The sequence below is a fragment of the Netta rufina genome (assembly GCF_964035555.1).
Source record: "Netta rufina genome assembly, chromosome: 1".
Taxonomy (NCBI): Eukaryota; Metazoa; Chordata; class Aves; order Anseriformes; family Anatidae; genus Netta; species Netta rufina.
This window is the reverse complement of record NC_140123.1, coordinates 18,939,968-18,965,552: the sequence shown is the minus strand read 5'-3', so window position 1 is coordinate 18,965,552 and position 25,585 is coordinate 18,939,968. Positions and strand designations below refer to the sequence as shown.

General features: G+C 36.3%; 1 protein-coding gene across 9 annotated transcripts in view; it reads right to left on the bottom strand.

Moving 5' to 3' along the window:
- Nucleotides 1-25,585, bottom strand: part of ZMYM2 (zinc finger MYM-type containing 2) — a 90,743-nt gene that overhangs the window by 11,341 nt on the left and 53,817 nt on the right. For all 9 annotated transcript variants that reach the window (XM_084298923.1, XM_084298929.1, XM_084298928.1 and 6 more), the window contains 8 exons: nucleotides 14,497-14,669; nucleotides 8,496-8,661; nucleotides 7,493-7,527; nucleotides 5,632-5,761; nucleotides 5,357-5,472; nucleotides 4,340-4,511; nucleotides 3,099-3,206; nucleotides 737-831 (listed from right to left, as the gene is read on the bottom strand). In XM_084298923.1, coding sequence (XP_084155049.1) covers nucleotides 737-831; nucleotides 3,099-3,206; nucleotides 4,340-4,511; nucleotides 5,357-5,472; nucleotides 5,632-5,761; nucleotides 7,493-7,527; nucleotides 8,496-8,661; nucleotides 14,497-14,669 — 995 coding nt within the window. The remainder of the gene's footprint in view (nucleotides 1-736; nucleotides 832-3,098; nucleotides 3,207-4,339; nucleotides 4,512-5,356; nucleotides 5,473-5,631; nucleotides 5,762-7,492; nucleotides 7,528-8,495; nucleotides 8,662-14,496; nucleotides 14,670-25,585) is intronic.

Here is a 25,585-nt window from a genome sequence, read left to right as displayed (position 1 = left end):
CTCATCAATAGGAAAGCCAACACGGGCCCAAAATTAAAGCATGCCTAACAGTTAAAGGGATAGTACCGTTAGTACAGACTCCAAATCTAAAACCAGATCCATTCATTCTTAGTAAGTTTTATTATCAGCTTTGCGCCAGGCATCAGAAACTCTATTGCCTGTTAGCTTCCTTCGAAATAAAAGAATAGGGCTAATTTGTTTGCAATGTCTAAACTAGGATTTTAACTGAAAATAAAATCTAGGAAAATTACAAGCAAATAAAAAAGTAACTTCTTTTAACCATTTTATACAGTAGGTGCTACTGTCTCGCTATAAGCCATGGTAATGCCAACATTCTTCTATTTGACTATCAAATTAAATCATGAGAGTTTTGTTTAAATTCAAGGTAGAAAAACATTGAGAATACAGTAAGTATATAAAACAACAGGTGAAGCACTAACTATATCCACAGATCTATCGATGTGAATCCTTTATAGCAAATTTAGAAAGCAATTTTAAATTCTTTACAGCAGAATATAGAAACTGCACCCCTATTAAATCTAATAGTTAACTGTAACAGTCGAGGACTAAAATAAAATGCTTACTTTAAGTATCAATTTACATCAAAAAGATAGGGTACTACATACCCTAGGTACATACGCAGTAAGAGCCTACAAGCAGTATGAAAATTGAAAAAATCATGGCATATTTTTGCCCACTAAAATTTTGTGTCTTTTTAATAGCATTATATGATTACCTTCTTTTTGGAGCGCGGCCTTGGCTGTTCCTCATATTCTTCCCCAAAAACGGGAGGCAGTAAAAATTCATTTTCTGTATCAAGCTCCTCAGTTGCTGAAAATATATTAACAGAAACTTAATTTTTAACTCCTTTTGGAAAATACTGGTTTGAAAAGACAATTACCTATACCAGCATGCATTAATATATGGGGTCTACAAAAGGCCACATGAAACGTTAACGAGGACGGGATTTTACTAAGAAGGAATAAGCCTATTCTTACTTTAAAGGTAAGGCAAAACTACCAAAATGCTTTTTCTAAATAAATTGCAAAGTACACAATGCTGAATATTTTCAAAAACTATCTCACATCACTATGTCAGCATTTCTTCATACTCTGGTCTTTCACACAATTTTTCCTGCCTAGGCAGTCTTTGGTATTAAGAAGTTTAAGTTATGGTAAAAATGAGCAACTATGAATGGAAAAATACAAATTAACTTAATACAAGCACTATGTTCATTGACTGCTGTCTTTTGTATTCATGTTTTGTATTTTATATAGCTACTGTATGTGATTAAAAATGTGTCAAGAATGTCAGTTCTTTCAGAGAAACTGCTTTTAGTCTATATTTACAAGGTGGAGGCCTAGCTTGTGACAGATGATATTATAATACATGTAAACAGATAAAAATGCATTACAATATAATACTACTTATTTAACATTTCTGGGTTAGGATGAAGGTCTATTACTTCAGGCAACACAGCACAATGAGAGAACATACAAATAGCTTAATGGTATAAGTTCCAAATTTATTTACTTTACTGAAGATGGTTCATCTCTCATGCAACTATCAGACAATGACTTCATTCAAAGCAATGTTCTTCTGAAAATTATTCCAATTTTACCACCTTACTAGTCAAGAACTTATTCAAACTATCACCAAATGTATCACCACAATTAGGAAAACTGGTCCAAATTAAAATATCATTGGCATTCAAAGATTTAAGAACTCTACCCCCACACTAAACACCAGCCTTTCTCCTGCTATCAAAAATAATTGAATATCAGAAGCACTCCAAGAAGATTAACATCTACTATAAACTGCTATTGTTTACTATTCCACTTTGGTTTTTACTTCCATGATTTTTTCCTTCCTTATGTAAAAAAAGCCTTTCTTGTACGGAGGGTTAAAAAATAAAGAGGGTACATATTGCTAATAATACTTCCTCAGATTAATGTCAATCTGTTTTCCTTACTCCAAGACTTGATCTTCAAATCAGACATGCAGCAAACTGAGAAATTCAGTTTGGGCAAGTAGCGTGGATATATCTACAGCACAAGGCAGAAGAAGACTTTCAACAGCAGATATAGAAACTCCCCAGGGAAGGTATGAGTTATATGCCCTAAGAAGCTACATCTAAGGGGTTCTACCTATAACCAGGAGCTTTCTTGGATTGAATAGTACACAGTGTAAGGAAATAAAGACTTTTTGCCTGCATTCTGTAGAAAACAGTAGAAATTGTAAAATTTAAAACTGAGACCTTCTTTCAAGAAAGGTCTCAAATTAGTGATTTTCCTGTTAATTCAAATTTAAACTTTTTCAAATATATGTATGGATATGAATAAGATACTAAAAGGTAACATATTAAAAGGATATTTGTCCTTTTGTCATAGAACCATGGAATGGCCTGGATAGGAAGGGACTTCAAGCATCATCTAGTTCCAACCCCCCTGTCATAGGCAAGGACACCACCCACTAGATCAGGTTGATCAGGGCCTCATCTAACCTGGTCTTAATCTCCAGGGATGGGGCATCCACAACCTCTCTGGGCAACTTGTGCCAGTGCCTCACCACCCTGAGGGAAAAACTTCCTTCTAACCTCTAATCTAAATCTCCCCTCTTTAGTTTAAAACCATTCCCCCTTGTCCTATCGTTATCTATCCGAGTAAAGTATCTACTTGTCATCTCCACTCTAAACCAGCATTTCACTTCACATGTAAATATCTGGTGATTCAGGATGAATTCATTATTGTTTTCCAGGATCCATGCTATTTGAAACTTCAAGCCTTCAAAGTATCCTTCCAAAATCCATGTCCAAAAAAAAAAAACATACATCCATATAAGCCATAAGCTTATGAAAGATTAACTCCTTAATTAATTCCTTATCTTTGCATGTTGCTTAAAATACCATGTTTAGAAAGATGGTGAAAGTCCTTTGGAAGTCCCCAGTCCTGCAACAGCATGGCAAAGTTTTACTAAGAGAGTCAGCCAAGTAGATTTTGCAATCAAATTAAGCTCCCATGAAAGGATGATAAAACAAATTGTAATAGCTGTCCATAATGTCTGTTTCACAATATATATTAAAATTACAGAAAAAATACCTCTTGGAAAGTCTATTTCAATATCAAGGTCTCGTTCATATGGAACATCTGGCAAGCTTCTCTGTGCCTCTGTTTCTGAGTTTAGTATATTTGACTCAACTATCATACCTGTAAATAAACAAAAATGGAAAAAAAAAAACATTTTAACTAACATGGATTAGTCAAAACTGGACAGATTTAGACTGTTATAACCTGATTGGTTCTAAAACTGCTTTTTCTGCTCATCACAAAGTCCTAGATTTTGTTGGTTTGGGGATCTTAGATTTACGTCTTCAATCTGATTTCCTTTAAACAGGGAAGATACTTATGATCCCATCTGTCCCTCTTCATTAAGGTGAGTCTCAGTGTATAGAATACCAGATACTGGGGAATCTGGATCTTATCAACCAATCACAGAACACAGATAGGCTTGAAATATGTAACTACTTTTCTACATACTTTGGCCAGCAAACAGAACAGACTTTCAAGTCTGTGAAAGATATCCTTCAAAAGCAAACAAGGAAGGCAGGCTGAGAGAAACAAAAGCTTGACACAGAAGTGCTGTCTGGTGCTGATGTGTCACTATCTTCAGAGAGGTGATACTTGCATGTGAGGATCAATCAAGAGCCAAACCATCATTAGGTAATCTGGTTTTGTTGACGACGGTTCCACCTCTGAAATGTATGTTTCTTTAAGTTTTAGCAGCCCCCTGCTTCCCCACACACAACGTAAAATGTGCCTAGTAAAGTATTACCACAAAGAGAATGGGCCCCTGCTGTATCCCACCATGTTCAGAGGAAGCTGTTCACACCCATGTGAGATGTGAACCTCAAAGACACAACTATGGAGAACACTTCCCCTAAAGCTTTGACTTGAGCGTGTCTGGAAGGAAGAGTGGTCTGGTTATGACTTGTTTTGAGTTACACTGAGAAGCAAACCTGTGAGTGCAAACATAGATGACTGCTTGCTATCAGCCGGGATGCTGGCATAAGCAAAGAGAATGTTTATATTTTTAAAGACAAAGGTAAGACAAATGACTTTGCCCACCAAAGTCATGCAAGAGACTTCAGAAAGTTTTTTGTACTTTAAATGTGTTAAAATGTTCTAAAATATTTAAATAATTAAGATTTCAACTTAATATAAGAACTCAATAATAGCACTGTTGCACTGAAAGAATGTTCCCCTACCATCAAAAAAACCCTCCTCTTTATTTAAATATACCCCATCACTCCAAAGAGTCAAATATATGGTAACTAACTCACTGGCCATGTCAGAAACTTCTGCTTTTCCATCATGTTCAGGCAACATCCCCGACAAAGTCAGTAGCTCAGACTCCAGAGGATTTGAGGGCACTTTTCCCCTCAGCTCTTCTATTGCTGCAAGGATTTTCTCTGTGCTATCCAGAGTAGTGGGCAAGAAAACCGGAACTGGCACCTGTGTAGACAGGAAGGAAGAGATGATTAGAAAAAAAATTCCTGCAACAAAGCAACAGCAGCAACCAGCACAGGAACGCCAACTCAACACCCTTCTAGAAGACCGAATTAAAGTGGATTAGAAAAATATCATTTCAGTGTGAGATAAAAAAAAATTGCTGACAGGTTAAAAAAAATGAATACAAATGATTCAGAATGGAAGGGCGAACAGGAAAGGACACAAAAGTAGATACAACAAACTATAGTGTGTCAAAATCTGAACAGAAGGAATTTTGGAGCTCTACACCTCATTCTGACTGTAACTTCAGACTAACCGTTTGGACAAATCAACATCCTCTTTTCATGACTTGTTTGTGAAAGATGGAATTTCAGGAATTCCTTTTTTTTTTTTTTAACCACTGTTTGGATGAGATTTGGTACATAAATGATAACAAATTTAACTTAGAGTTATTTTCTTTTCCCAGTACAAGATTCTTTTTTTTTTTGTTGTTTTCTTTCTTGCTTATCCTGCTCTGCCATCCCTCCCTAACACAATCTTTCAGTTTCTCTATCACAAACAACAAATCTAGTTGTTTAATGGTTATTCAGCAAACAAAAACATCACTCAGAATTGTTTCTAAAATGTTCAGCAGTGCAAGATTTTTACACAAGCAGGCAGATGGGTCCTAAAGAACAATCAGGAAATTACATGCCACTGTCAGATTTCTGATCCCAATTCAATAAATAGTGCAGCAATATCCTGCAGTCATTTAGATGGAGCAGAATGATAACAGTCAGCAGTACAAAGTGGTCCCTTGCATGCATGTGAATGGATGCCAATTTAAACATAAAGCTGGTCTGACTTACCGGAACAGGAACTGTTGTAGGAACAGGAACATTTTGACTATACATGTTCATAGGCACCGGAACATAGACAGGTACAGGAATAGGCACTGGGACATACTCTTTTTTCCAATCATCTTCTATTAAAAGAAAAAAGAAAAAGGCAAACACTGCCAGGTACTTAAATATATTTTACACCTGCAGGTTAGGGAAAAAAATCAAAATATTTGCCATATGTTCCAAGAGAATAACATTTTTTAAAAAGCCTGTAACAAAGAAAAGAGAGGTTCAAGAGTTACCTGTCTGACAAGATTTTGTCTGCATATGAGGTTTACAGTATGTGGCTTTTGTCATTGTCAAAGGTTTGCAAAGAACTGCCTTGTTCTTCATTTCTCTGTTAGGCGTTGGAGAAGGTGGTGGTGCTGAGCCCTACAGGCAAGCAAATACAAGAAAACATATTGAAGTCAACATAGTGCAACAACACAAAGTTTTTTGATGTAATCTATCAGTTGATGCTTTCCATGCACAAGATACTGAAGAGAAAGCTCAAGCACACAACAGCATTAATTATTATTCTTTAACTGTGTGTTATTCTGCATTTGTAGTAATGAGCTGACACTAAAATGGATGTAACACAGCAGTGTTTTGCTCATTCTGGGTTAGCACTTCAACTTTTTTTTTTTTTTCTTTCTTGTATACATGGAAGTAAAATGTAAGCTATTTTATAACTTTAAAATAATTTTAGCTGTTAAAAATAATTCAAAATGAATAGCAAAACTATTTTTTGGCGCAAGGTCTGATCTTCTTGAAGTATGCTATAATCCAAAAATCACTTTAAAAATGAGCATTTCTAGATAAAACATTATCTCTAAACAATTTTAATACTTAAAGTATAAACTTTGAGCTCCCCCTGCTGGCTCTATAATAGCGTCAACAAATACTTGGGCATATCACAATGCTCAAATTGCATTCTTACAGTCAACAAGGAAAAAAAAAATCTTGCTCCAAACATGCTTTTTTTTTTTGTCCCCTGGCACCTGTTTTAGAACCTGATTTAAGAAACAGAGACTGTCACTTTTACTTGGTCGTATGTTTTAAGACTAGCCCCACATGTCCCTTTAGATATGGAAAGAAGGTAAAATCATAACAGAAGACTAACAGGCAGAACACCTTCTAAAGTGTAAAAACTAATTGTATCACATTTATTTATTATTATCATAGCTTTTATATGATCTTTTAAAAAGTTATAGACCATATTAATATATTTGGAAGCTATTAAACATAAAATACCAGATGTTTTTAATGCGATGGTTTAGCTTGCTGGTATCTCCAGTTACCCAAGCTCCAGTTAATTATTCCAATTACTATTACCCAGGTATTCAGTTATTTTCTGTGTTTTTCATTAATGTGTTTTATAATGCCATCAAAGTACTTTCACTTAAAACTAAGAATTGCCTTACAGAACCATATTTTCATTAAGTTACTTCTTTCACAGAAAAGTGAGAACTTGTGACAAAGCAAAACCACATTTCAAATCAAATACACTAAGTTCAATGAAAAAAAATATTATTAATAATGGTATTTATGACTAGTTGACAAAAAGTGATAAACTCAAAGTAAAGGCTACTGCTCTGCTCATGATGTCCACGCTCACAGACAGCAATCCTGCAAAAGGTGGTGCTTCCATACTCTACCACTTGTAACAAAGTCAGTCAGGCCCTGTGTACCAATTATTCTACTCTTAGCACTTAGAATTTAAGAAGTGATGCTTTGTTTTCAGCCCTTCAAAGCTGAAATACAACCTTAATATTCTAACTGATCAAGGAAATACTCTTCCCATTCTGTACTCAATAATACACCTAATCAGTCTAAACACGAAAAAATAAGACACACTTATGGAGTAACTACACTTTCATGCAGCACAGATGTGAAATAAAAGGTTTCAATGTCAGAAGACATTGAAAAGATAAAATACGAACATTTAAAAGTTAGTTTCAGCTACTGATGTGACAAAGACTAAAAAATAACCACAAATTTAGATTGGTGTCATTCAAAGATACTAGTTTGTGGTATTTTTAACAGTATCATCTTTAGCCACCAGGATCTCACATTTTAAATGCCTCCAATTAGGTTATATATATGTTAAAAATATGTACTTACTGTTATTTTTGTTCGAGGAGTTTGACAGCCCTGATCTAAAAAATGCAAAAAAACATTTTTAGATATTTTCCCCCTTTTTCATGATCATAACAGATTTCAGTAAGCAACGCAGACAACACGTATCATCAGGGTGATGTCAAATTAACAGCACTGCTTAGCGCTGTACCACAGGTGAGAACTGTACTCAACTCTGCTTCGTCACAAACACCGCACAACTCTGGCATCAAACCTTACACAAAGCCAAAAGCCAAATCAGTCTGCTGCAGTCAGATGTGACTACGACCTCATTCATAAAAGTATATATTGAAAAGTTCAAATATGAAAACGGCCATACAAAGAAGATGTGTTGGTATAGTTACATTAATTGAAAAGGTGATTCACTTGCATGCTGATGTGCAATTTAGATCACTATAAACCATGTGAACATGCATTCTGCCCCCATCAGAAAACATATAAGGTACCTATTGCCAACAGGGGGAAAAAAAAAAAGCAGTGTATTGCTCACATCTGCATACTTCTCATTTTCTTTGAGTTTCCGTCTCATTTGTTTCCTTTTAATTCAATTTCTTCATTTCCTTTTAATTCTGAGTGCATTTATCTGGTCTCTTTGACCAAAACATGTTTTGAAAAGAAATGCTTCCACAGAGCCAGTAACAAAACACTGGAGCACAATGAAAGAGGAAGCCACTTTCTATCCCCGTAAAGGCAAAACACTAAAATTATGCTTAACCTAAAAAGATTTAGTTTTTGAAAAAAAGTGATTGCAAAAGCATTTGATTAGCTGAAAATGTTTCAGCTCTCAAAAGAGCATTAAAATACAGAGTTAAGATTAAAAAAAATACCTAGCAACTCAATAAATTATGTATCTGGTGATAAAATAAAAAAGGGCAGTCTCTAACACAAGCCAGTTTATTACAACAAATAAATAATTCAAGTAACTTTGAATTTTTCACTTAAAAGCAACATTTTGTTTGCCATTTAGCAAGGGTAAGGCAGCACGTACCGTATTGTAAGTTCTCAGGTCCTTTTTGGGTTGCCAGATTTGGTTCATTTTGTTGACAGTAGAAACGGAGCAAACAGTGCTGATCACAGAAGTGTTTCATTTCTCCACGCCACTGCACCTTCTCTTTGAGATTTCCTTGAGACTTACAACAGTCACATCGCGCAGCCTTAATGCAAAGAAAGATTGTGACATTTTAAATAAGCCTTGGAAAAAAATTACTTTTACATTTTAAAAGGTTACATTTTCGAAAGTACTGAAAAATCGTTACTGCTACACAGTTAAGTCTCACTCATGTAGGCTCTATATTTATACAACCCTCTAACCCACATTTATACACATATTAGTCACTTTACTTTCAAGTGTTTGCTGAGGGTTAATACCCAGAATTAATATAATTAACATGCTGTGTTTCAATTAAACTCTAAGTCCTTTAAAATTGCTCATTTTTGCACATTCAGAAAAAAAAAAATCCAACAATTTTCATTAATTCCACTAAAATCTTCTGCAAACAAGAGCAAAAAGCAACACTCCTTAATGACTTGCTTGAACCCAGGACAAGTACGATACTTCCCTCCCCCCCTCCCCCCAAGTTTGGTGTGTTATTTTTTCTTTTTCCTTCTGTTTGTGACTTAAAGAAAACAAAATCACTTCTCTAGGTGTCAGATCAAGGCCCTTTGGTGTAGATAACTTTTCTATTTTCATTATTGTGGTAGTTTGACAACAATTTTAGATTCCAATTATTAATTAGTTCCTTCAAATTTCCTCTCTCACTGTGATTTAAAAGCAGCAAAACTAGCTCTCAACCTAGAGGATTCCAGTTAGCACACAACTGGAAACTCAAGACTTCGTTATTCACCAGACTACAAGATAACTTCACGAGGCATCACTAATAAAGACATTTTTCTACTAAATTGGTTCCACAGAATTTAATCAGCCATGCTATAAAATATTATCTGAAGAGTACTAGCCCCAGCTTCAGATCTTTAGTAAGTGAAGAATTGTTTGCAATGTTGTTCCCCTTAATATTTTCTTGTAATCTCCATCCCAAAGTGGTCTTTAAAAATAAGCCAAAAAAATAAAAAACAATTTATGTATGCTTAGGAATCTCAAATAACTCAATCTAATAGTATAGCCTGAGGAGAAGGAGGGAAATTATGATAGTGTGCAACATAAAACATTAATATACAAAACCATACACAACACTGCCCTTATGCACAAGGCTCTGATGGCTGAATAAAATGGTCCAACTGTAGTTCTTACAATTCCAAAAAACATACCAAAAGGCCAATTAGTTCAAATGTAAAAGGTAATTAAATGTTAAGTCCCTTCACTGTACTTGACCAGTCCAGCACCATTCTCTGGCAGTGCAGGAAATTCAGCTGTTAGCTGTAATTTTCAAATATTCAGAATGATATATTGAGAGAGTTGATTCTAACAGTATAACCAGCTTTAAGTATATATACATATGCATGTATTTCCTTTAAATAAACATGTTTCAACCTGCCTGGGAGCAATTAAGGCAAAGAAAGCAATTAAAGGTGCCACGGAAAGGGCAGGTACTTCCCTTCCCTGGTGCAGGTGCCAGCAGTAGTGCTCATGCACCTGCCTGGCACACAAGCAAGGGCAGGGGCATTGCAGCACTGCATTACCCCCCCATCCCTTCCTTTTGGTTACATTTGTCACTTTGACTTTCTGCTGATGATGGTCCACAATTCATTTTGCAACATAAATGTTCTCAGAGGGACAAAAGAGCAAGTAAATTGTATTCTTGTAAGTGAGTGGGGAAGCAGACGAAGCATGGAGTGTTGTCAAAATAGCCTAGGTGTTACCGGTTTAGGGAAACTGTGAATTCACAACTTCAGTGCAAATGCATCTTTACAAAACCACCAAAAGGCCGAAATGCCAGTAGGAAAAAATAAAATACAATTGTGTAATTCACTCTAATTTTAAATCTCAAGCCCCTCTAACAATGGTCATTAAGAACGACAGCTGACCCCCATACAGAAAAGCCCACCTACTCTCACCTACTGCACACAGCTTGGCTACCAAAGTGCCATTTTCTTCTGTTTTCTCTGTCCTTCAAAGCAAGAAGGTGCTAAATCTTGTAAAAAGCAGCAACTACAGTCTTCCTGCTACTAATTGCTTTCTCCCTCTATTTTCTGCTCTTTCATTTAAGCCTTTGAATAAGTGAATTAATGCCTCCCCTGGACTGCTACTATGGTATTTAGCTGAAAAAAAAAAAAATAAATCAGTTTCCTCAGACATGGTAAGCCACCACTCCTTAGCAAATCCAAAATTCCTCTGTATGGATGTTTCAGTTCTCATCTCTGCATTTATTACATTAATTCTAAATATTTCCATAACCTTACCCGCAGTCAATTCTATAAACCTTCCCATGCACTTAAGCTTCCTACGACCTGCTTACTCTCCCACTTCCCTGACCATGAAATTAGTGAAAGGAAAAACCAGAAATCATGATTTTCTGCTTTTTCCTTCCTTCCCATTTGTTTTCATTTAAGATACTGGAACTACTCATGAACTGAATCACCAAAATCCTTGCCTTTGAGTCTGTTCTAACACTGTATGTCTAAAAGATCCACCTATACCCTTAGTGCTCCATTTGCACCTAACTCCTTTTCCACTCATGACTGCTTTTTGGTCCAATTCCTTCCCCAGGTCTGACTTCAACATGCTCAAATCGCTAGCACCCACCTAAAAATATATCAAACAATTCTGTTTGCCCCAAAGTTGGTTTGAAATATAAGTTTCCACATGTGGGGCTTTTTATTTACATTTTTACTCCTCCATTGACCTGTTCCCAATGTTCTCCAAAGATCAGGGCTGACGTTAATTTGGCCTTATCTTGGCTGTCTATTCCAAGCTACTTTGGTTCCATCTGCAAAAGTAGAAAGCAAGAGATGTTTCCAGAGAGTGCCTGATTATACAAGGGTAACTGCTTAAAACTGAGATGTTTAGCTATACAATGGCTAAATTTGGACGAGATAAATTTCAGAACGGTGTCTTGCTGCCTTTACCATCTAGATTAATGTTGGATCCATCATCTCAGATTTTACCATGTCTGACAATCATTGTTATTTGCTTATGCCTCAGACTACAGCTCCTCACCTCCAACTTCGTTTTGGCTGTAGACATCTGACCTCCTCTGAATACACAATTATCACCATACATGTTCAATCCAATCACTATTCCACTGCAGGATGGAATGACCTATATTTGCTCTTGAGCTGTGGTATTTTCGGCAATGCTTCACAATGTATATTTTAAGAAACCAATTTCTGTACTGTTCTCAAAACTGTATAATCTTTGTCAAGATACTTTCAGTTCGCTAGTATGAGAAACATCAAATGATTGAAACTGTCATCAAACAGGCTACTAAAATATTTATATTGAAATCTGAAAAATGACTGTGAAATTATGATCCAAACCACAACATGCAATTAAAGTTTACGAGGAGGAGCTCTAATAACATAGGGAGCTAGCCTCAAGACACCAAATTTTTTGCTTCTCTTCTTAGAAGTGCATTGGACACCATACTACAAAAACGTCCTCAGAACTTAGCACCAACTAATTTCAGCTGTCATTCACCAGATGATGATGACTGAACTACTCTTTCACATTTCAATCCCTTGCATTAGGTTTGAGGAATACTTCTAGACAAGCCTGATGTGCTTCTACCTCTGCTATCTTTTTCTAGCGTTCCATAAAGAGAACTTTTGCGTTCAGGTAAACCCTCCCATAAATACTTAATTATTTTTTAAATGTTAAGATGTTTTCCAGATAAAACTACATGAGAAAAATGTGTCCATAAAAGAAAGTAGACAAAGAAATGGAGACAAACATTTGTTTAATGAGCACAATGCTGATGTTAAAACATTACTAGGTTATTACTACTTATTTCTCTTTATGTATACATTTAATTGAAACTCCAAAATCACACTAGACGTTACATAAATGAGACAAAGCTCAAACATATGTATCTATTCTTTCAAGAAGCTAACAGACAAAACAAGAAATGAAGTACAAATCAAGGGAGGGGCCCATATCTGTTCTGTCTTTCTGTATTTTGATCACCTATTTATGACTAGGTAAGAATGTTCACTAACAATGTGCTACCAAACCTAGGATACCTGGAATGACTTTTATAAAAAGAGGGAGAAGTTACCAGCAAGAACGTAAAGGAAAAAAAAAAAAGTCAATTTTAGCAAAATACACATACCCCAAACTTAACCTAGTATTTGTCTTCTCTATGTAGTAAATCCCAAACTTCTATAACCATAACTTTAAAAAACACCAGCTTCTTTAACCTGAACTTTAGGCAAAGGCTTTAAGAAGTATTTGGAAAAAAATGACAATCAACAATTCAACATCATCTAACACTAGTTCCACTGGCAAGCACAAGATTCAGCAAGTAAAAATATCTAACAATTCAGCGTCATCAAAAGTCAGTAGTTGCCAGTAAGTCTGCTTGAATTACTTTTTCATGGCATCATATCTTATTTTCCCATACCACAGTATCAACACCATTTCTTAAGCAGACTTAATGGGCTAATTCAGTTATTGCTTTATCCCATGGATCAGAAGGATAAACTGAAGTCAGAGTTTTCAAGTGTTTCCCAAATCTGAATCATAGTACAAACTTCCACAGAAGTTTACTATATGACACTAGTTTGGTACACTCATCCCCAGACTATTATTTGCTGAATCATCAAGAGGTTTCTAAAGCACACCAAAGCTTTATTGAATTCTCTATTAGGAGGCATTTTTTAATAAGGGATAAACTTCATCCCATACCTCAAGTTTTAAGGCATATTGATATAATATTATTGTATGAAATAACATTTTAAGTCTAAGAACTTTGCAGCCAAGCTTCATCACCCTATTATCACAAGAGACATAAGAAACTGATACTGGTCTTCAGTAGTTTTCTTCCAGAAAATTCTAAAAGGACCCTATGTACATTATTCAAAATAAAGACAGTGTTGGGCTGTAACACTTCTGGAAACAGACATTCCAAAATATCAGATATTTCTTCAGGTCTTTTATGGTAGGTAGATCATCTTGAATTACAGGACTTTGATCTAGCCCTCTAGCATTTCAAGCTTTTTATTGCCTTCCAGGCTCTGAACAGAGTTTTGGTAAGGTGACGAATTTTGTATTGTCTTTTTTTCAAATTGCATCCACAAGTATAGTCCTTGTTTTGGTATTATCAGTGTAGCTTTCCAGGATGGTCACAGAGACCAAATATTTTATCTGTGGTACTAATCGCAGGTTAAACCCAGTCCAATTTCACCTTTACTTCTTTCAAAAAAATGAAAACAAACAAAAAAAACCTCTTAACGTGAACTCTTTGCTGGTTGTGCTTCACAAGGTAGTTAAGCTTCCAGAGATTTAGAAACAGATGCCATCACATTTGATTTAAACTTTTATTAGACATCCATTTGGTCTTGCTTTTCCCTTTGGCATCCTTTCCATTGGGAAATAATCAACAGTGAAAGCCTCTGCAGTTCAAACTGTGGGAGAAGGGAAAAGGCAAAAAAGGAGGCAAAAGCAGGAACAGGATAAACTCTGCCAACCTAGTTTATCATCAGTAAACTTAAAGTATCATCCAGCTGCTAACTAACAGTGTTTTCAACATTCTGAATACATATGTAAGTAATTTTGATAAGAAAAATATAGTATCAATTGAGGGGGGGGGGGGATTAGAATTGTAAAGTAACAAATACACAATAGGTTTTTTCTTTTTTTTTTTTTCCTGTGACTCAAGACTGCTTTGCCAAATGAATTAATAAATCAGATCATAGAAATGCTGCTCTATGTTCTAAGAAAATTCAAATGATGAAATTAATACGTTTGCTTTTCGTGTAGCAAATGCTTTGCTGAAGTAAGCCGTATTTGCTGCACAGTCCTTGAGATATCCTCACATGTGCATTTTTGTTTTGTTAAACTCTGGAGCTCTTGTCAAAAATTCTGAGTTACTTGCCTTGTAGTACCAGTCCTGAAATTTTTTACAGCACTCTTCACTGCAGAAATCTCTCACTACACCATCAAGTTCCTTAGTTGCTCCCTTTTTGCACAGCTGCGAGCAGTAATTACAAGTAACACATCTCAGTCCTAACCGTCTTGCAAAGTCTTGTTTATATAGCAGCTTGCAGCCTGGAAACAGATTTTAAATATTAGGAACAAAGTAATTTTTACAGAGAGATATCACAATTAAGAGTTAAATATCGAAAACTAAATGAATACAACAACAGCTAACAATCGGGGCTTCAGACAAATTCAGGTTGCATAATACACTATATTTCAAGACATTTTTACCTGAATACCTTTCCTTCACAACCCTATGGTTTATGTGGTGTCTGCATCTCTCTCAAAACACTATGCTTAAATCTGTACTTATCAAATCCCTGAATAAACAGACAAAAAAAATGCATAATTTGTTTTTCATATAGACCCCTGCAGAAGCATTGACTTGGAATTACATATCCTCAGAATGCTAGATAGCCAGATAATGACAAGCAGAAATTGTAAGCCAGGCAGCACTGTTCTCTAAAACAATAGCTATCTTCAAGGATCAACCTACTTCTATTACTACTTTCATTCATTTAAGTACAACAAACCACTTAGATAACTCTTTCATTTTTAAGAACGCTAATAAGTACAAGATCTAAGAACTGAAGAGTTTCCTAAAAAAAAAAAAAAAAAGAAACAACTACAAAGTAAGCAATGAAGCAAGCAGTTCTGAGAATGATTATGCAATGATAGGAGCTTACATATGAAATTTGTGTAAGATCTCTATCTTTGATCTGTATCATATTTTTTTTCCCATTCACATAAGGTGGGTTATTTTTTAATTTGTGTTCACTATGCAGTCATAACACCAAGGTCATCATAATGAGAGCTATATTCTTCAATAATCTGATCTTCCCTCAAGCAAATTAGAGAAGATATTCTAATGTATTAAATGCATTAAAAAATGAATACTCTAGCTATTACATAGGCTATTTTGAGAATATAATGTATTTAAACTATCTCAAATCCAGTGTCTATTCAAGCTGATGCCTAAATCACATTCCATACATCTTTATAATTGTGCTAATTTTACAGAAAAGAACAGTATGAGTAGATGAAGCAACTGTCCATATAAAACACTGAAGAGACAAGATAACATCTACACAGACTATTAATCTAAGATACTGCAGCTGTTTTTACGATTTCCCAAATACCACAGTAGCACCAAGACCTGAACTCAAGTCTTCCTAGTACTTGCCCTGCTTGGGTATATTGCCTAGTATGTGCAGACTTCTGTACTTCTGGTAAGTTAGGAAACAGTATGCAATATATACTTCCTCTGGAATACACAATATGGAAATAATATAATTGTAATAGACCCAGTAATTTCAATTAACTGTCTTGTGCTGTTGTCTATTAGGGAAGAATTTGGTATTCTGAATTTCAGTTAAACAGACTCTAATTTTAAAACCACTAAAAGCACACAAATACAAGTGGAAGCTGCAGCAGACAGCATCTTCCAAAAACAAAAGGTTATTAAGAAATTTTAACTTGCAACATTACAAGTTCTGCTAAGAAATTAAATTTCCTAACAATGTCAAAACAATACAATTACAGGATATCATACAAATGAAATACATGTAGGTAATAACTGCTTTCAACTTTATTTTTCTTTTAGTCTTATCTCTCTGATTCTTTAACAACAGAATAAAGAAAATTACTAATACAAAGCACAGAGTGCAAAAGGTAAGGGCCAAGTGAAGCAAACGTCCTTGGAGTGCAACTAATTTGGATGCAAAATACATTGCTCTGGAGGAAGTAATAATCCTGAAGGTACCAGTGCGTGCAAGCTTCAAAGTACTGGTTAAAGCACTGAAAATTTCTTGCCAGTATTTTTTCTGATGGACATATTTCTCATTATTGTATGTGGCTTTGGATTCTTTTGACTTCTTCACAGTTCCAAAGACAGGTCAGCACCACAACATATCCTCCTCTTGAGCTGTGCCTTAGAAGAACCATTCATTGCTGTGTCCATCTTTTAAGACCAAAGCTAGTAAAAGTAGTCTATCACCAATCAGGTAAGCTAACTGGCTAAATAGCCAACGAAATAAACTGTTAAAACTTACATTTTTCTTGGCTGATAAAAGAGTAAAACTGAAGAAGATACTGCTGTTACATAAAAAAATCAAATAAGAAGTTTTCCATTCTACAGTCAAACATCTCCCACATCTCTGTGACTCACAGAAAATAATGAGCAGTGAAAAATAAGCAGGGAGAGAAAAAGTCCAAAATTCAGAATCCAGAATCCAGCCCTTGAGAGCAAGTGCCTGAAAAACATATTTGTTTGTATTTTATAAATCACTGACTGCAGAACTTCTTGCTGAAGGATGCCTCTACAGAGGATTCAGAATCCATCTTCATAAAACTTCAAATGTTGATAGAAGACTGTTATATCCCTGAAGACTTCTATAATGGAAATACAGGTTTTTCTTTCTGCATCATCATGAGAAAAAATCTTCAGAAATAGATGTCTGATGCTTTTTGATGCTTTTTTTTTTTTTTTTTGGTAATGTCTTTGTAATATGTAACATAATCCTCTTGACCAGGGAACCTTTGGTTGCTTCAAGATCATGTTTCAGACAAAGGGAAACAGAATGCCTATTTATAGGGCTATAAATACTTTTTACGGGATATATTTTAATTAGGTCCTTGGTACTCTGTACATACCTAGGATATAACTTCATGGTAAGAAGTTATGGTTTTGATTGGAATGGTAAGACTTTCTTTAAAGCACAGAGAAAGGTGTTCACCTTTGGCAAACATATCAAGTCCGTTCAAATAACTTGGTCTTCACAGTACACAATGCAAACCCCAAATCAACCAAGCAGTATCTCCCTTGCTAATTTTGTGGATGTGACCAAGAAGTGGGCTCTAACTGACAGAACACTGTAGGTGAGTAATACAAAAAGCACTGGTTGTCTATCATTCCAATATCAACACTAGAAACCTAAGGGCTTGGCCAATGTATCCGCCCTACAAATTTGGGCTTCATGAATAAGCATTGTCTGAGACCAACAGCTGTCAGCCCCGTAATTTTGAATGAAGATACACAAATAATTCCTAAACTCTTCAGAATTTTTGCTATTACAACACATATACCAGCTAAAGTGTGACCAGATAGAAAGCTCTACTGCTTTAAGTGATTCTAAGAGATTAGCTGCTGGTCAGTGTAAAGAAAATTGTACATGTAGATCATTTGGTTCTAGCTACACAGGTAACTGAATATATTCTTTAGTGAGGTTTTAACACAGGACCACCCTGTGAGTCCATTACCTCAAAGAGATCACTAAGAAGCATTTTAGGATGAGATCTCTCCGATGCAAAATTTGAACCAGGCAAAAAAGAAGTTGCTAATATCTGCTAAATCAACCTAACACATCCTCAACTAGGCTATTGAAATTCTGGCTTCCAAACAAAAACTATTCCAAAACTCATCCCTTCTTGCAACCCTAGGCCTTCCCACATCAACTAGAGAGAGAATAAGCCTCTGAACACATGCAACACAGACTTACTGACAGGATGACACAGAAGCAGTTCAAACAAGCTAAAGGTCAAAAGAGTTTCCTTTCTTTCAGCAGCCTCTAGAACTGCCAGATCCAGCCCTGCAGAGCTATCTGTGGCAGAAAACATGTTTCACTTGATGTCTGTAAACTAATGCAAGCAAGCTACCAAGAACCTGGTCCTATTCTACCAGCAGCACCTACCTGAATTACTAGAAGTTCAGTACACTCACACATGCAAAAAGCCACAAAAAAAGAAATGCTGAACTAGAAACACTTCCTGAGTCATTGCCAGTTTCTTATTATCACAGACAATAACATCTTTTATACAACACAATTATTCCATCCTAAAAGCAATTATTATTTTTTTTTAATTGCTGAAAGGCTGTATTTATTAGATTATCTTTCTCCTTCTTCAAGCTACATACCCAGACTCACTGTTCTCTCATCCTGTAGTAACTTCAACAGTTATTTGTAACAACTTCATCTAGAGAAGAATAGCGACAGGCCTTTAGCATTACAAACCTGTAATATCAATAGGTCTGCAACATCACAAGCAAGGTCTTGATGAATTCTGGAATTATGTTCCAATTCACATCATTCTGCTGTCATCTTCTGTTCTCTCTGTATTGATTCAAATATAATAGCCACCTTTTCCATACCCTTGCTCCTACCATTCTCTCTGTCTCTGGCTTCACAATAAACATCACTGTCCTTACAAAACCAGATGCAAAGCATCCAGCGTTGAGTCCTGGCTGGATTACCTTTAAAGTAGATCCCATTTTCTCTGTGTAATAGGGAGGTCGTGTATCTCACTTCCTTCCTTGTCTTCTGCTGAGGAATCTTTTACTACTTTACTATGCCGATTCAACTCATCTTCTTACACATCCTAAGTTTATCCTGATAAAAATTTCAGATCTCTAGGTACTAGCTCTTTCCCTTCTCTCCTCTTACCTACCCACAATCCAGTTACCCAGTTTCTTCTTGTTCTTATTCTCCAGTTGATTATTCTCTCAGGTTAATAAGAAGCATCTTTATAAGCTTTCTTCATCTTGTGACCATAATTTTAGCACCTTAAGTTGTCATCACCCCTTATCTGCAACAGCCAACACAGTCTTTGCATAAAGAACTGGTTCAAACCTCTTCAAAGGCATAGAAGGGAAATTAACACTGAAAAAAGCAAATTTAATGAAGACTGCTGTAGTCAACCAATGGCTAGGGTTTCAGGTTTCACTTTTATATTCTTTGCCATTTTAGAAATTATATGATCTAAAAATTTCAGACTCTGCACAACTTGTACTCAAAATTCAAATGGCTGTAACAGTATCAGTGTTTTCCCTCTGAAGAGCGATAGAAGATTACAGAATCATAAATGTTGAAAAAGACCTCCAAGATCACCTGGTCCAACCACTCCCTGTAGTGGGTTTACATGGCAAGGTTTTGGTAGCAGGGAGACATAGGGGTGGCTTCTGTGAGAAGAATATAGAAGCTGCCCCATGTTAGATAAGAGCCCCGCTGCTGGCCAGAGCTGAGCCAATGAACGATGTTTGCAACTCTGGGAGAACAGATTTAAAAAAGGAAAAAAAAAAGAAAAAACAACCTGCTGCTACCTGCTGCTATACAGCAGCTGGGAGAGTGAGGAGTGAGAGACAGCCTTGCAGGCACCGAGGTCAGTGAAGAAAGAAGGGGAGAGGTGCTTCAGATGCTGGAGCAGCAGTTCCCCTGTGGCCCATGGAGAGGCCCCTGGTGGAGCAGGCTGTCCCCCTGCAGCCCATGGGTCCCACATGGAGCAGATCTCCACGCTGCAGCCCCCCCATGGGTGGAGGAGCCCCCGGTGGAGCAGGTGGATGTGGCCTGGAGGAGGCTGCGGCCCATGGAGAGCCCCCGCAGGAGCAGGCCCCGGGCCGGAGCTGCAGCCCGTGGAGAGGAGCCCACGCAGGAGCAGGGGGTCTGGGGGGAGCTGCCGCCCACCCGTGGGGGACCCGTGCTGGAGCAGTTTGGGACTGGGGGATGGACAGAGCCGTGTGGGAGCAGTTCCTGAAGAGCTGCAGCCTGTGGGCAGCCCCTGCAGGCTCAGTTCGGGAAGGACGGCATCCATGGGAGGGACCCCACAGGGAGCAGGGGCAGAGAGGGACCCTGAGGGAGCAGCGGAGACAACGCGCCAGGGACTGACCGCAGCCCCCATTGCCCTGTGCCGCTTGGGGGGAGTGGATGGAAGAGGGTGGACAGAGGGAAGGCATTTTTGGTTTCTTCTTTGTTTCTCACTTCTCTAGCTTGTTGGTAATAGGCAATAAATTTTAGTATCTTCCTACTCTGTTACAGTAGTTGTTGAGCAATCTTCCTGTTCTTATCTCAACCCTTGAGCCCTTTGTGTTGTATTTTCTCCTCCTTTTCCTTTGAGGAGGGAGAGTGAGAGAGCAGCTGTGGTGCAACTCAGCTGTCCACCTGAGTAAAACCACCACACACCCCCCTACCACCAACCATGTCCAAGATAAACATAATAATCTCCTCCTCAACATATCTCTAGCATTCAGCATTTTTGACTATAAGAATGCTGTCAGAACAATCAAAATCCATGGCAATATGTTAAAATTGTCAGGTCATTCCAGAAGCTATGCACACAGCCAAGCACTAATTGGAAACTACATCTACACAACCAGACTCTCCCACTTGTGGCATACCACAAGAAACAAGCCTTCAGCTTTTCTGCATGCATTTTTCTAGAATGTGCAGATCTGCTTTCCTTCAACACAGCCAAAAGCCTTTACCTGCTGCTTCTGCAGTGAGAGCACTTGTTAAATATTTCATAAGGGACTTCTCTGATTTCAATATGCTGTCTTTCCTATCTTAACTCTTTTTTTTTATTATTATTATTTCAATCAGCTGAATAGTATCTTAGAGCTTTTACAATAATAAAATCTGTAATAGTTGTCTGCAAATTAAAGATATAATACCAGACGACTAAATAAGACAACATGGCCTCAACAACCACACTGTGCCCATCAGAGCTCTTTAACAAAAGCTGCCATGACTCAATTAGGGACGTTCCATTACAACTTATGTCCATAAACGTCAAAGCACATTGTATTCTTTCAGGGTAACTCAGGCACTACAAAATCCCTCTGAAGATGGCTTCCACTTTTCTATTAACCTGATTTGTTGGAAAGAAACTTTTTCCCTCATTAACAACACGATTTGTACAATTGCAAAAGGGGATTTTTATGCATCATACTTTTTACAGCATTTAAGATGTTAAGCTTTTCATTTTTTCCATTTTGCCATGATATTCCAATTCATCACTGAAGAAATCCTCAAAAGCAAGCCACAAGGAAACCAATATTTCAAGTTCGAATTTATCTTAGAGGGGTACATTGTACATTGCCAAAGGAAGCAGCCAAAAGTAAAAGCAAACTAACGTGGCTGGCTAAAGATGAAAAGGCACCACACTGAGCAAAAGTTATTTTGGTATGGTAGGACACTGTCAGAGCTGCAGAGAGGGAGATAACAGCTCTATGAAGCACAAACCTGAGAGCTTGCAAAAGAAAATTTTTATTATACAAAGTAGTTAACTGTGATATAAAATTTTACATATGCTAAATAAATATCACTTTTTTTTCTGTCACTACAATCTATACTACTCAGCAGTGCTTGATAACTTTATGAGGTCCTATTGCCAAATAGCATGCAATTAGGAAGTCAATATTTTGTTATAAAAACGTGTGCTTTACTACCGCCTGAAAAATTTTCTATACATTAGTCCAAATTCCATACATTGTACTTTTTAAGAGGTGTATCTATATCTCTAAAATAGATAGCTGATAACGTAAACTATTTTAAAAAAATCCTTTAAAATCGTTTCTGTATGTTTAAGAATTAAAGCAAACATCAGCAAAGAAAGGGGCACAAGCAGGCTTGACCCACCTAGGGTATGATGTTCTGCTGTGCAAGAGCATCATATCAACTGCTCCTCAGTGCAGCTTCCCACCAACTGGGGAAGCCCAGCAACTCTAAGCAAGTCTCCGTGATGTTTCATATCACTTAACATTTTGGAAATCCAATTGTTAATGTTTCCAGCAATAACAGGAATCTCTGTAATTTCAGGTTAATTTCTAAATTGGTGGTGAAACATTCGACTGTAAGCACTTGTAAGTAGTTTAAAACACTTGTGTTTAGGCTGTTCCCAGTATCTACAATGTTTTCTTATAAATCTAAAAATCAGCTAAGCATTTAACAGTATACTTTATCTAACGATCTACTGTCCAGAAATGATTGAAAAGATGTCAATCTACAATACGCAATACTTATCTTCATATATACTAAATATATAGTATATATATATATAAATATATATACTAAATTTTATATATACTTTTATATATACTTTTATATATACTTTTTTTTTATATATACTAAATACTTATCTTTCCTAGACATACTAAGATTAAAATTCATGTTATTTCCTAAATTCTTTTTCTACTTGTCAGCTCTATAATATTTCAAAAAGGGTTAGATTCTACTTAGATGAAATATCAGAACTGTTTAAATTTAATTTACAGCATCTTGTACTTAGACCCACATTTCTAGAAGCATGTAAGCATCCTGTCAAGATCATAATATAGTTGCTGCTTTCATAGTTGAACTTTCTGTATTATCCATTTGAAAGGAACTTCCAAGTTACTTCCAAGTATCAAATAACTGAGTTACTCCACAGCTTACTGACCTTCTTCCAAGAAGCAGACTACTGCAGCATATGAATCAACGTTACTAAAATTCATACTACAAAATCATTACAATGCCTGTATTATTTAAATTATAGCACTTACTTCTATTGGGAAAGATTAATTATATGCCAAATGAAGAAAAAAAGTGATGGAGATACTATTCTAGAACAGTTCCATTGCTGGATTCCCAAAGACTGACTACTTTTGTACATGAGACATGAAAAATCCCAAACTCAGGATCTCAGGAATAGCAGCTCGCACAGTCTATCCTCAGTTGTCACTCATGTGAGTGCATATATCTAAAATTTCACAAGCAACTCTGACTATCTTGTTTTAGCATACATGACATACATTTTATTTAATTTAAATATTGGTATTTTGGTATGCCTCCCTAGTCATAAAATGCCAGCACAGTATAATTTCCTAAGTCTCAGCACCAGGGGGACAGATGAACTAGTCAGTTCAGGTTGCTCATCTTCCACATAGGATCTGAGTTTTGGACAAAAACAGAAAAAGCATACTGTATCCCATGAAATAATTAATAGCCAGCTTTAGCATGAATCATTTCTAATTATACATTATTGCAACAGAAATTTCAGCTGTTCACTGCACATGTTTTCAAATAGCTCAATAGACATACTAAGAAACAGAGTTGGAATGAAACTCCACAGAAATACTAATCCCAGAGACTTCAGTGTGGGTGTCAGGGTTCGTCAATTTTATGTGTTTTTAGAAGTGCGTGCATGTGTAAAAAAAAATAAAAAATAAATCGAAACAACAAAAAAAACTCAGGTCTGAAAAATGTGAGCAGAAGAATGATGGCATCTTCATTACTCCAACTGTAGGTGGGCATAAGTAGTCAAGGGGTATTTGTAGTTGATCTTATATATGTTATCCATAAGTTTCCTTGAAGATGAACAAATAAGCATTCTTTCTGAAATTTTAATACCTGTTTAATTTCTGTTGATTTTTACTCAGGAGCCTTCATTTATAAATAGACACCTGAAATTTGCCAGTATTTTCCACAAAGAGTTTTATTTCTTCCAGAAATGACAGTATCTTTTGTAACTTAACACCTCTGGTATTACTTCTCAAATCATAATATATTGTCTCCTGGTGAAGAAAAACTACATCCTCACCAAAATGGTCTATGTTGGTAGAATTTCTTGAAGAACAGTTTGCAATATCAAAACCAGCATGACCTCCATATCAAATTAGTTTCTTCCTACACCTACTAGCTTTTCTACTTTATAAACAGTTGGGCAGGTATTTCTGGAAAAAGGCTATGAGATCAAAGAAAAATTAGGGTTGTTTGGGTGCCTGGAAAGTGGGGAAGAGGAATTTATCACCTCTGATGATGGAACCTTTAATTTGTTTACCTCCACTCAGTCCAGCTATAGACCTTGACCCCTTTCACCCACATCACATTCCCACTTCTAACTCCTGGATTCCAAAATTTCTGGAGTAATCTGTAACAATTGTTATTTCTCCTTTAAAAAAACAGGACCTAGGACCTGTTTCTACAGAGCTTCTGTGCAGATCAGCAAGTCATTTTCATCAGGTAACAAAGATTTTTTTTTTTTTCATATGCATCACAAAGCAGGCCTAACCTTCTGCTAGCAGATGTGTGCCATACTTATTCAAGCTACATCTTATTTAATGGTGCTTTTCACTACCGTCTTTCTGTTATTCAGTGGTTCAGATCATCATACTAAGACCATAAAATTCATTTTAACAGTAAAATTTGATGTATTCACCCTCACAAAGATCACCTCTGCTCTCAAACTGGAATTCCAACACATGCAAGCTTGGGACCCACACTAAGACTTTTAGCAATGTATCTCTCCCACTCAGTAACTGTATTCATGCAGGAAAGAGCATCTCCTTTCCTTCCTCAAATTTTCCAATAGGAATTACAAATCCCCTCATTCCAAGCCTCCTCATGAAGAATTGTCTCTGTAATGTAATATGGTATAGTTTACATTATGAATCTTATTGATTTCATTGTGACAGCAGCCAGGATTTGAAATGAGGACATCCGAAGTATCCACAGTAATACCAGCATACACTGCAATCTCCAGCCTCAAAGAAGTTTGCTCTTGTCTTTGAACATATTCTGTGGAATTGTTTATTCACAGAAACAGTATCTAGCTAGATGTTACTGAGTGTTGCAATATACTGTAAAAACTCTCCACCTATCACTTTGCAGTCCAGAACACAAGAAAGTAATGATGGTGGAAAAATCTACGCCACCACACTCCATTCATCAGAAACAAGAAATTCCAAAGTCCAGAGCTACAAAGGAATATTGTGGAAGAAAGGATGCCTCCAGCCACACACTTCACTCCTCTTCAAGCAAACAGGACCCTGATTTAAGTACATTGGTACATTTGCTGTTTAATCTGCTTGAAAGCAGATTAAACATTTATCAAATGATAGTGAAAGCATTATCATATGAACTAATAAAGAAAAAATACATATATATATTCAGTACAACCCCCAAATATAGATCATCCAAACTGGTAGTTAAACTTCTAAGACTGGGATTAAATATCAGTTATCAAAGGATAGCTCACCAGAAGTGGAAGACAAGACCGTACTTTTCTGTTTCTATTAAGATGTTCAATATTTTAATGCAACTTAAAAGAATACTATGCCAATATACCACTTTGCATAGCTTGTTGTTTTTTTTTTTGTTTTGTTTTGAAAATTCTAATCATTGATCAGGAAAATTACAATGACTTTAAGCAACATATATCAACAGGCATCACTGGAGCTA